Raw genomic sequence first — 13,784 nt, 5'->3', positions numbered from 1 at the left:
CAATTTCTGAATACTCTTCATGCCACATTCAGAGTCCCATAACAGAGAGGAAGAGGGAAGCAGATAATGAAGTTTTATCATTCAGTGTTTCTATGAGAGGAAGTATTTGTGAGATCTGTCCATAATGGGTTAGCAAATCCATTCCCATATAATTGAAATTCTGAGGAGTTCAGATCAGACTTTTCCTGACTTGCAGTTAGGCTTAGAGAGGTAGATTTCACAGAAGGGTATGTTGCCCTTCACCCTGGTCAAAGCTTTGGGGGTGGAAGCTAGACTCAAACGATGAGCCCCAAACTTTAAAAGTCTTCAGTCTCAGACAAGACTGTAGGAATCTCCTGTTTGCTTGGAAGATAGATATTGAAGAGACCTATGGAGACCACCCAGTCATTCAGCCTGATGGTATTCCTGATACAGATGAATGTCTTGATATGTAAATGCCCTTCAAGGCAATTGGGAAAGACATAAAATGAGCAGAACCTTTTCCCCTTTTCTTGAAACCAGGAAGATCTATGAATAAAATCCCAGACTTTGGACATTCATCACCCTTCCTTTAAAGGATGGACACCTCTTCCAGTAGAGATGCAGGTTGGGATGGGAAGAACCAAATGGGGTACATGAAAGAGGTGGAAGGTCGTAGAAACAAAGCCAGTATATTTTGTTTATTGGAGAAAGCACCCATGAATTGTCTGTAAGGTCCAATCAATCCTCAGAAACAAACTCAACCTATCACCTACTCAAATAATGAAATGAGGAGGACTTTGTGTTAACACCCTAAGGATGATTTCCTTCCAACTTAGGGGAGGGGAAGAGATCTGTAGACTTCTTCTCCTGTCCCCTCTGACCATCTCATCATAAGAAAGAGCTTTACATTCAGTTATTTGGTTTACTTCCTTATAAGGTTTAGGAGTGGAAGAAATGGACCCTCTGGTATGAGCGTGTTTCTGCATTGGTTTTTCCATGTCTGCTGCCACAGCCAAGAACCAGTACTATCATGATCCCTCATAACTTTCAAGGTCACTTTATTAGCCCTCCAAAAACAGTTTCTACATTAAGAGGAGAAGAATGCAAAGCGCTCTTTTGTGTGCTCTAATAAAACCTTCTTAGGTCTCCAAGGCAGCATTCTCACAGAGATGAAGAAGCTCTGCCGATTGTGCATGGACACCAGAAATGTGCATTGATGTCTTGGTAACTGTAACCAACAACCTCTACTATGCAGCATCACACAATGATTCCTCTTTCACCATACTGAAGGAAGTAGCCAAAAACTGACCCAAAATACAAGGCTATGATAACAAGTGTCTGAGATTTCAGTTCCAAAAACTTAATGAGACTTGACATGGAAACATGCCCTTGTCACTCCAAAATAACCACCTGCAAAGCATCCATGTCCAAGGTGTAGTTGTTGGTGGAGGGGGGAGCTTATGGGGTCAAAAAGCAAATGAACCCTAGAGTAGGAATTGGTTTTTATGGGATTAATGCCATTCTTCAGCACAAACAGGCTATACATGGTGGCCAGTATAACTGGTGGAGTAAGAATCCTGGTAAACCCAGGAAAAGCCACTGCTCAACAAAAACAACAAGAAATCTTTCTCATATCCCCGCAAAGACCAAGAAGAAACTTGAACCCACAGATTTCAGTGACCTGAAAATATGAATGTATTACAACACTTGACCACCAAAGCAACCCCCCCCCCCCCACACACACACACAGTAGCTGGGTGCTGAAACCAAGGGATGAAGCAAAGACTGGGGACAAACCATTTCTTCTGCTGTCTTGTTGCCTCTTGACCTCAAGATAACTTCTGAGTTAGCTTTGTCAGTACCAGTGAGTGAGGGAGCAAGAGTCAGTCTGATTTGGGACAGGATCTGATGTTTTATGATCCTGTTGGTTTTGGATACAGATGTGAGGGAATGATCTAACTTGTCAAAGGCTCACGCTTCCTCCCTCATCACTTCAAACACAGAGGGTAAGATAAAGATGGGGACCCCAAAAAAGCAAAAGACCCAACATGACCTGTTCTTCTGGAAACTCGACCGTATCAATCAAGCTGGCAGTTCATCATCCTGTCTTTGTTTGGAACAAGGCAAGACTATTCTGTCTCATCTACCTCCTCTGAGAAAGTAAATTTGTGCTTAAGCATTGTCATCCGGTTTCCAATCACAATAAAGTCAGGACTAACCCTCTCTTCCTAGAGAAAGGATTTGTCAGTTTGAGTCCCCAACTTCTTCCTAAGATAATAAAAGTGGAGATTATCTACAGTGTGCCTGATCTGCAGATCCACAAAGTCACAGCAGTAATTTCTGTTGCCAATGTAGGAAAGGAAGACATGGCCAACTACCATCATGTGGTGGGAGTGCCAAAGCTCTATAGGGGTTGATGGGTAATGTCTAGAAAGGAGGTGTCAACCCTAGCCCTTCTTTAAGATCTGGGCAAAATTAACAGATTATTTTCAACGGGTTTCAAACAAAAACAAAAAGAAGAGGATTATCAAAATGATCCCTTTCCTTAGACATGTAGCCAAAACATGATACCTGGTTCAAACACCTGTGTCTGGAGCCTGTTGTTTGGTACACAGTGACCTGATGCTCAGAGCCCAATATTCAGTGGCTGGTTACCAGAGAAATGAAAACAGTAATTAGCACCAGGTGTCTGGTATCTGGCACCTGGTGTTCAGTGCCAAGAGACAGACACTCTGTGACTTTCACTTGGTACCTTGCTCAATGTCCAGTACCTGGTGACCCACTGAAAATCATTTAGTGATTGGTGCTTGGAGGCCAGTGACTGATAGTCTATGACTATTCACTTCACAAATTTCTCCGTATTTTGTGACAAGTGGCTGGTCAACAGCCAACATCCTGACTGTCACTTGACACATTATCCACTAACAGTTGACTTCTAAGAGATTCCCTCAAATTAAACACAGGTCTACTTGAGCCAGAATGTGGCACTCACCCCTTTGTGCCTTCATTCCAATGGGAAGTTCCAAGGAACCATCATTAATAGCAGTTAACAACTTCATTCCGTGTGTCAATCATACCACCTTTGAGGAAGTGGTCAACATCTGTATCTCAGATGGAGCCATGGACCCCGCCCCTTTCAGGAGTTGGCAAATACCTTAAATCATGAAATTCTATATACCTCTCCTAGAAATGGAGGTGTCTTCAATGATGTAAAAAGAAGCAGGTCGCATTTTCCTGGCCCTATAAGTGTGACAACTTTTTTTTAACCTGATACTTCTTCATACCAAGCAGGTCAGATGTGTTTTATGCATCTTTTCTATGACCACATTTACCCACACCTCAGGGTATACTGAATACTGAAAGAAAATACAAGAAATACATGATCAACTGGAACAAGAATTGGTTAGGAGATACTTACCTTAACACCAGTTACTAACAATAGTGAAACGAAAAGAAGCACTGCTTGACTAGTGAGATACTTAAAACTTTTAAATTCAATATAATGGTACAGAATATGGATAAAATATCAAATACAACGCAGAAAAGGATAAAATAAACAGCAGCAATGCCAAAAGACAAAATTAAACTTAAAATGTTGACAACCCAAGATATACTGAAGGTCCAAGGAAATAAAGAATGATATTCTGATAATCAGAACTTGACTAAGGTATCTAACATGGTTTGTGTTGTTTTGTTTTGGTTTTGGCTTCAGTTTTATTCTAGACCTTCTATTACTATTTGTGGGTGAGGACATAATCTTAGTTGACTCAGAACTGGCACTTTGCTTTTATTTGGTTATATGAAGTATCAGTACCTGAACTGGTACTTTGCTTGTACAGTCCTACCCACTTATCTCAACATCACTTATGTCGACAAGCCGCCTATTTAGATAAAAAAAAGTCCCAGTCCCTTGGTCCACTTTTAATATCAAAATTGTCATGCATATGTTGACGTCAAGATAAAAAATAAACGTACATGTCGACAGAATCCCTTGGTCCCAGCTTGAACAAATCCTTTGTTTTCTAATCATTTATGTCGACAAGCTGCCAGTTCCGACCCATACTTTTGTTCAACAATTAGTTGATCTTGCCTCCAGGCTTTATTTTTCCCACCTAATCATTTATGTCAGCAAGCGGCCAGATCTGACCTGTACTTTATTCAACAATTAGTTGATGATGCCGCCAGGCTTTAATGTCCTGGTCAGATAATAAAAAAAAACAGGCTTTTGTTTGGTCCTTGATAAATTAAATTAAATTTTATTTTAATTGTATGCATTGATTGTGCTATAGATAATAATCTCAATTACATGTATATGTATTTATCATTAAAATCTTTGACTGCTGCATGTATTTGTATTTTGAGAGAATTCATAACTTGTTATCTCCGGGATGTATTTTAAATGTATACCACTTGAGCTGACATTGTTACAATATTGTATTGTAAGAATCATTTTCTTTTAATACCTCATTAGCATGTGTCAATGTATACAATATTATGCCTTCATTAATCATATCAGCCGCATATCTCTTGTTCGCTTTTATGTACTTTTCACGATGACTTCTGTAACTAAATACATGTACTGTTTAAACCAACTTGTTGCCAGGTTTCCATTTCCCTGTGAATAGTCCCAACCCATTGGGAGCCTCAGTAAGATGGGAAAAAACTGACCGAAATCTAGGCCAATTTAAGTACACGTACTTGAAGCATGTAAATAACAACTATGCAACCATGTGCTAATGCCGACATTGAATATTGTAGTGAATGTTTTTCATATCAGTATGTGACTAATGCAATATTTTATTGTGAATTTTATTATACAAAGGTAACCAAAATGTAATTTGTCAATATACAAGTATATTTCACACTGGTTTTGTTTTCATGTACACAAAATTTCCATTGTTTGTTTTCACAAAGTGTAAATGCCACTTACTGACGACAGGTCACCCCTTACTGACAAATTTAACTTGTATCTTTTTTTAGACCCCCCCCCCCACCAAACAGTTATCTCAACATCTGCCTATGACAACAAAATTCCTAGGGGCCGAGGATGTCGACATAAACAGGTAGGACTGTACTTCGTTATATATAGTATCAGTACCAGCCTCTATGTGATCTTTTTGATCTTTATGACCACGTAATGCAGTGTACATATTAAGGTATAGTCAATTGTCACCGCAATAATGATGACAACAAAACGTAACATTATTCAAATTTCACCAGAAAGAATTCCACACAAACTTAAAACAAACAGATTAACCCTTCCAAATAAATGTAGAATGAAGTATGACAAGATAAAATGTAAGGATGTCAAAATTCTGTAAAAGGTATAAAAGATCATGGTAAAAACTATAAAATCCTTAAAAGATAGGGTAAGCTTTTTTATGTAAACTGCATTCCCTCAAAAAGTCTATATCTTCTCTGGTGGTACATCGTTATAAAGATTTTTAAATTGAGTTCATATAAAAAAAACTTCTGTCTCCACGCCAGAGTTTAATGCTTGCATGCTAATAAATGCAAGTAAATTGTGGAAAATTCATATTGAAATGTCATGCTCTTACATCTTTTAATGTCACTTTGTTAAATGTTCCAGCAAAGGTAATATTAAACTTGTTTTGGCACTGATTATTTTGCCACATGACCACGTGCATAATACGAAAAGCATACAGCCCGCTCACCTAATTCCTATAATCATTTCACATGTAGACACTCAGCTGATCTACAGAGGATAACAATTACAGTAAACCAAGTCTAGTAACTTATAAATATAGTAAGTTTACTACTGAATGAACATGTATTCCTACTTCCATCTGCAATGGTGTGAAAGAGCGTTCTGAATTGGTTAGGATGTTTTTAGGCCTAGTATGGATAAATTAATGTCATTATACACACAAATAGCTAGTTCATGTTAGTAAATCTTTGAATAATTTGAAAACAACATTGGACAAAAAATGCAGGTCGCATAGGCCTCTTGTGCAAACTGAATGCAGAATGTATAATGATGCATCCAGTCACCAAGTTTCATCAGTTGGGATAGTATGCATACAACAAGGCAAACATGAATGTGTTCATGAAATAAATGCAAAAATTTCACCAAAGCCAGCATAAGATAAAATATGTCATGATGAGCTGATTTTGTTGTGTGAGTGTAACTAACAGAGTTGTAAAGCAAACTAAATTTCCTGACCTAAGTCAATTGAGCATAAAAATATGGTCAACATTAAAAAGAAGGAGCAGTGCTCATAAAGATGTACCCCAAGTTTCATGATTCTATACAATATAGTATGAATAGATAATGCCAAAAATCTGTCATTATGTGCTAAAATACAACAACTTAACCTAAATCGTTAAAAATAAATATGTCATAGTGATGAGAGATGTATACAATCACCTATTTTAATAATTACAGCTCAAATGTAAAAAATGTCAAACTGATTCAAAGATGGGAAAGTATGAAATAGAGACTACAGCAACCTACAATGTGATAAGGGAGCAGGAATGGGATTTGTGCAAAATGTCTGGGCTAAACACAAAACAATAACAAGGAACATACAACTAAATGTACATGTTGAAGTAAAAATATAGTCCCCTCACTTGTTGCAGGCACTATGAAACCCGCTACAAACTGTACAACCTATTAAGAAATAATGGCTGACCTTCAGTAAGGATGTACATATGGACATGCTTTTATCTGTGTGGAAACAGATACCAACATCAGGGAAAGTACAGTATCTTAACTTTACTTTGTAGAAGTGGAACCAGTAAAATAACAAATTGCCAGTAGAAATAGTGTTTTGCAAGTTGATATTAACTCCCAAAAGAAACCAACTGGTATAATAAAATGAAAGTTGTGCCCTGTGCTTCACAGGGTGGATGGCAATACACTTAACAAGAATGTACTTGACTGTCAGTGGACACTGGGGATTATACTCTGGTTGATATTCACTCTACAGGTTGTATCTGCGAGTCGGGTGTTAGTGTCCTGCATGTGATTAGCACACGCTATCAGCATAAACCAAGTGAGGCAAAGAAATACACAATAGTGTTAGTACTTAGTGTGTTGCACTGTGGCTGGGACAATTCTGTCTTAAACACACTCTGGCATGTACTCTTTTCAGTGCTGGAGGTACCAGAGAGTCCTGATAACTATGTCATGACTACTTCAGTAATGTACCCTTAAGATGTTCCCCTTCTATGATTTTTACAACAAAATCAAGAGTACATTAACATAGGGACAGACTAACATGTAAGTCACCTAATAATTGCAGGATCAAAGTTATCTACCTTTAAAGTTACCAAATTGTTTCATGCATCTCAAAATATGCTGCACTACTAACTATGCTAATGTAACTTTGCAAAGAATCACAGATGGTTTCAAAACCAAACTCTAGTACAGTAAATACTTGGGCCCTGTAATGTTATTTACTTCCAATGGTAATTAATTACAATTATTTTACAAGCTACCCGTGAACCTGAGTCAGAAATGGCCTGTCTGACTCTTTTTTTTCATTGATCACTAACAATGTTCTGTGTGCTGGATACCGTTCTTCAAGTAGCACAAAATACAACCAGTGCTGTTCATATCGTTTTAAAATAACCTTTCAGTATTTATCATTTCAAATTTAAATGAATTTACCTTTGATCTTAATAAAATCAACACAAGTAGTAAATAGAGATCATACACAATGTTTTCTTTAGAGTTAGGTATCAGCTGCATTGTAAGTATTCTCTGTGTGTGATTTCAGTCTACCTCTGATTGTGAGCATATGCAACTCAACATACATTTAGTTCCAAATCGTTCCATATGTTTTAATTGCTGATTTATTTATAACATTGTTTTCAACAAAACTCTTTAATTATTTACAACATAATTGTGTACACTGGGCATGCTGTTTAGCACTAGCAAAGAAAAACAGATTGCTGGCCATGTTCTGATGCGCAATAATGAACACCCAAAAGTGACTGTTTACTCTTTGAGGTACCAATTGTCTCCTGATTATATAAAACAACTATCATTTTAATTGCATGTTACGATCAGGGATGTATGGGTACCTGCATGGCCACCTGTGTTTGACACTACCCAATAATATCCTACCCTGCCGGGAACCCAGACCTGGCAAAATTTCCCTACTCATCCACCCCTAATAGAGGGATAAGTTGGTACCCAGTTTTGACACATGGGTTTTGCCATACCTGGTAAAAAGCGAATTGGATGGGTACCTGACAAAATTTATCTACTCATCCATCCCTAGTTATTATATATGGTACATATATTATTTAAACATAAACTGTAAGCATTGATATGAGTTCCTTGAAATCATTCCCAGGTTTTACGAATCACCACCAGTAACAGAAATAATATCTCAACCATATCAGATGCAACAACCTAAAAGCTAACCAAAGACGAATCTGTCCATATCTGTCTTTGTCCATCATGGAGCCTTAACACCAAAGTTATCAGTAACTACTTGTCTCTTCAAATGGTGTCAAATCAAACAAGATAATCTGAATTCTTCTTGTATTCCTTAAAATTAAACATTAACTTTTGTTTCATCTACTGGGTAGGTTAAATTAATACAAAGTGGAAAATCCTTAGTTTATTATTCAACAACTGCACTTTTTTCTACTCACAGTATTTTGCTGATGACTGTTCCAAATCAGTTCATTCTGATGTGTGCCACAGTCTGTTTCAGGCCAGGTTGCATTGAGATAGTATATCTCTCCCTCTTGCGTTAGATTTACAACAGGCCTACATTCAGTGGGTGGTGGATCTTAAAGAGAAAGCATCAACAAAATCACTCTTACTTTAGATATTATCTGCATAAAAAGCTCTAGTTCATGATCAGTCGACTGCTTGGGTGGCGTAGTGGTTAGAGCGTCCGCTCCAGATGCAGGAGTTCGTGGGTTTGAACCCCAGCCAATGCATACTAAATATTTCTAAAAATTGTACTAACAGCTGCATCGCTAGGCACTCAGCATTAACAGGTTAGTGTTAGGGGTGGTCGGCCTGGTGACAGGATAATGTGAGTGGTTGGAATATCATGCTACATGTCTGCGGCATGAAGCTCTAGTGCTAGATGTCACTTTAAACTGCCACATTGCAGACATTGTAGCGACATGACAGGAAATTTTTTAAAGCTACCTTAAAAATCTAAATCACACACGCACACACACACACACACATGACCAGTCACTCTCTCTTTCATGCTCTGCTAACCTGCTGCAATGCCCCCAGTTGCAATACATCTATAGCACCTTTAAGGTAGTCGTCTCTTAATTTGGGGGCACAGTTTCAAACATTTATATCCTAAATTAGACAGTGCTTGATTAGATTCAAGGAGAGATGTTTAATCACATCACAATTGTTTTAATTTTCTGAAAGAGTGTCTCCGAAACAATTTGAGAGGTATCAATGACACCTATGTATAAAACAGAGAGGAAACTGCCTATCTGTCAATACTGTACATATAAGATTATACATGACTGAATTTTTGTTTATACAGAATCCCACAAGAAAGCTCAAATAAGTTCGAGTTATAACTTGTTTCACCTAGGAAGTGAACCTCTCCATGCGTCTCCAAGCTCTCTCACACCAGCACTCAGCGAAGTGTTTGATTTTAAAAAAGGATGGCAAACGGCCAACAAAATGTGCTCCCCATCAAGGTGCATGGGAATGATCTTCCTACAAAAGCAGAAATTTCACGTACATATCTTGCATTTCTAAACAGAAATCCAGTTGTGTGCATTTATTCTATTAATTTCTGCTTGACTTCCGAGTTGATTCCCATGCCTTTGAGCTCTTTTGTCTAACTTGTTCTTTAATTGGGGGATACACATATGGCATGGTAATTCATTGAGCTGGTGCATGAGACCTAGGTGATGGGTACTTTTGCTCACAGCATTAGTTCCATTCCTGGTTGGAATGAATTTGTTTGATTGTGCATGTATTTACTTTATTATAACATCATCCTGCCTCTGAATTTTTTTTTTGCTCGTCTCAACAAAACATATAAACAAGTTTGACACTGTTTTCGTGAGGTTATGTTTAGATTGTTTAACTCATTTTGCTGCTTTTTCATCAGTCAGACATGTAAACAGTTAGGTTTTCTTAGCTTTTGTGCTACATTTTTATTTTTGTAAGTTATTTCTTCCAATGATGCCAAGCTTGACTAGAACCAAACAATGCAATCCTGTTGTAACCGTTGTGTTACCTATTCTTGGGTCAATATCCATTATGTAGATACAGCATCTGGTTTGTATTTCGTATGTCTCTAAAAAGAATTTACTGAAATTAACTAGACACATGCGTAATTTAGTAAAACAAAATAATGTTTCTCTAAGTTGCATATGTTGTTTGTTTGCATGACTTAAAGAACATACAAATATGTAAACAGACAGTTTTTGTTTCAAATCTGATTTCCTTCTAACAATACTGTAAATTAGGTTCTGTCCAGTAATAATGGTGGGTGGGATCTGACTAATCAACTACTAATCTCATAGTTGAACTTTGGGCAGACTCTATTCAAGAACTAAAAATTTAGAGAGAATTCCTCCTCCATTTGAAACTAAGGTGGAATTTTAAGAATACAGAACAGAGTAAAATGAAGACAGCACTTGAAATTACGAATGTGCACATATGAATGATTTTATAGCATTAATAACTGAAATTACATAAATTTATGCATTCAGGTTCTAGGATAGACAATGCCTGGTCATTAAATCATTCACAGTTGACTCACAAACAAGCTGCTTCAGCACGAGCCCTTACAAGCTCCAAAATACTTGTATACCGAATCAATCCTCACATTAGGATCTAAATGATACTTACCTAAGATGACTAAACTTCCATTCATCTGCTCTCGTCTTGAACCATTTGTACGCTTTGAATACAGCAAAGAATAAAGCCCTTGATCATTAGTACTAATGTTATGGAGCCATATTTCATAGCTCTCATCACGTGTTATGTTTTTCTCAGGTTTAAGTTGATCAACATGGCCATCACTGGTCCAGACGAAAACAGAAACGTTGTTGTGATACAGGGTAAGCCGTGACTCATCTGGATTTATACTTGTATTAGAAAACAGTTTCATATCAGCTCCCTTGCACACATAAAGTGCATTTGCCTCTGAAATATATAAAAGGTATTCTATTAAAAATATGTACATATATGTTTGAGCATCATTTGTTAAGTAAATGATTCAGCAAACCTGAGATTGCAGAGCCTGGGAGCACATGTCCAAATAATGTTCTAAGTGTATGAATATTAGATTAGGTATGACACTGAAAAAGTGCTCATTTTCAAACAAAATTTCTGACTTTGATATGGTCTTTGAAAATTTTAGTTACACACAGGAATATATTGACAGATGTGAAACTATATGAAGACTTTATGTGCATGAAATTTTATCAAAGCATGTTTCAAATTAAGATGTATTTTTGGGGGCCAAAAGATACCAGAGTTCAAGATTCCTTAACAGGAGAGAATATAAAATGGCGATTGGAAACTTTAGAGAGGTGCCATATGGGAAGAACAAAATTCTAAGCCTGATGTTCGACCTATTCCATTGTTACTGACAAGGGTTTTTATAATTATCCAGTGTTTGCCATGAGATGAGATGTCAGATGAAATTGAAAGTCTATCTGGAAGAGCTAGAAGTGGTAGGGGTATGAGGATATACCCAATTTATGGGTGGGTATGTACCCTTTCGAGTTAGAAATAAGAGATCTTTCAGAATTCACCTACCATAAAATAACAGACAGATTCTGCAGGTGCATTCAGAATTCCTGAGAAAAAGAAGTAAGACCCAGCAGATAACGATGTCTTGACAGAAAGACCCACTATGAGGAGACGAATCTGGGAAATCCTGTCTGCAGGAGCCTAAGCCTTCCCTTGACTGGTGAGGAAATTCTTTAACATTTACATAAAGTCCTGAGAACAGAAAAGATCTAACTTCTCTAGGCTAGGTATTAAACCCACAAAAGTTGGGATCAACAAGCAGACTGAAGGTGGAAAAGACCCACTCATCATCCATAATATATGAACGAGCCTCTAAAAATTGAATTAGTCAGGTACCTACTTGAAAACTGGGAAGAGGAATACTTTGAAGCAGAGGGGGCAACTTTTGAAAACAACAAGTCCAAAGACTTTTTGTCTTGGCCTCTACAACCAGTTCATCTAGTGAAATTAGTTTCAAAGGAGCTGCTTCATTCTTTGTTGAACTTGACCCGGTTTGATAAACATTGGATGAAGAGCATTCAACTGATTAGAGGAAGTACATTTTGGCCAGTTTATATGGACCCTAGTCACAGTCAAGGATCAATGTTGCTGGTCCCTCAAGCCTTGTGATACCAATGTGGGAATTAGACCTCAAAAGAAAACTGTCACATCAAGTGGTGCAGCCCTCAGATTTTAGCTGTGATCCAGCAAAACCTTTCAAGTCTCCAAAGCACCAACTCTATGGAGGTGAAGAAGCCCCAGAGAGATGGCCATTGACATAAAATGTGCATGCTATGATACATTAGCCCAAACTTCAGGCAATCATTGTGAAGCAGCCATAAACAATGACTCCTTCAACAAACAAAAAGAGGCAGCCAAAAATGTGTGGGCATGCAAGGCTATGGTAACCAAGGTTCTAGCCATAAACTCCAATGTCACTAAGGATTGATTGACAGACAAGCACAGGTCCCAACTGATATCCCCACACTGGAAACAGTACCTGATTCTGGAGTGAGGAGTGAGTGGGTGTGAGGGCAAAGCAGAGGAATGGACCCATTAACTGGTAGTAGAAACCAGTGGTCCAAGCATGGAAGATGGGACTGACCACCCCTTCTACTGTCCATTATCCTCTTGGCTGGGCAAATTTCTAAACAAAAGCTCCAGAACCATAGCTGAATGCAAAATGCAATGAAAGTGTGAACACAAAATACTCCAGAAAGTCTCTCAAAAATCAAAAGAATTATGGTATCCCCCACTCCCAAAAGCTTTAGACACAGCTCTGGGGGAAGGAAATAGAAAACCTTTTTTTACCACCTTATCAAATGTCTAGACATCTTCCTTCATCATCAGATCTGAAAGATGGGATCAACAAGGAGACCCTGAGGGAAGGAAAGGGAATGTCCTGATGGAACCAGTTCCTGTGAATGCTCATCTGAGTCAACCAGGAAACAGGAATGGTATCATCAACCTGAACTCATTCTTGTGTGAGACAAGAATATCCTTTGCTTTCCCATGCTGGAAGGGATTGGGGGGCATTAACCCGTTGATCTTGCATCCTTGAAGAATGGGATCACCAAACCCTTCTCAGTGCTCTATGGGGAAAGCAGTGGCATGCCTACTTTTCTGGTAAAACTAGGCTGGAGCAAATGAATAGAAGTCTATGGCCTGTCCATCTGACATGACCTGAAACCAAGGAAGAGACATACATGTCATTCAGTTCACCCAAATCACAATGGGATTAAAAGAAAGCATATATAAGATGGGGACACCAATCTGATCCCTTACCCAAGACAAACAAGCAATGGGGTTAAATGGTAACATGAAGAATGATGGTATTAATCTGATTCCTCTCAACAGTATAAACCTGATTTTATCAAACAGAGTTGCTGAAGCATTAGTACTCACTGCCCTATGACTGACCAGTGACCTGTGCCCAGTCAGAGCTCACAAAGAGGTATGGTAATAATATTCTGATCAAAGATATCTGTTCAAGGAACATAAGTCAGCATCAGGTCTGTTAAAGTGATAACACTACCTTTTGTCAGCCACTGGAATAATCCCCCTCTTTGGGAGGCGGCAAAGATCTCTCCCTAATAGGAATTAAAAGAAA

The 13,784-nt window shown here is 38.1% G+C and overlaps 1 protein-coding gene across 1 annotated transcript in view; it reads right to left on the bottom strand.

Annotated features, from left to right (window-relative positions):
• Positions 1-13,784, bottom strand: part of LOC149778559 (uncharacterized) — an 83,323-nt gene that overhangs the window by 19,083 nt on the left and 50,456 nt on the right. The window contains exons 4-5 of the mRNA XM_089939460.1: positions 10,787-11,083; positions 8,590-8,729 (exon numbers count right to left, since the gene is read on the bottom strand). Coding sequence (XP_089795586.1) covers positions 8,590-8,729; positions 10,787-11,083 — 437 coding nt within the window. The remainder of the gene's footprint in view (positions 1-8,589; positions 8,730-10,786; positions 11,084-13,784) is intronic.

The sequence above is a fragment of the Sinohyriopsis cumingii genome, chromosome 17, assembly GCF_028554795.1.
Source record: "Sinohyriopsis cumingii isolate HCF-2022 chromosome 17, ASM2855479v2, whole genome shotgun sequence".
Lineage (NCBI taxonomy): Eukaryota > Metazoa > Mollusca > Bivalvia > Unionida > Unionidae > Sinohyriopsis > Sinohyriopsis cumingii.
This window is presented reverse-complemented; position numbering and strand designations above follow the sequence as displayed.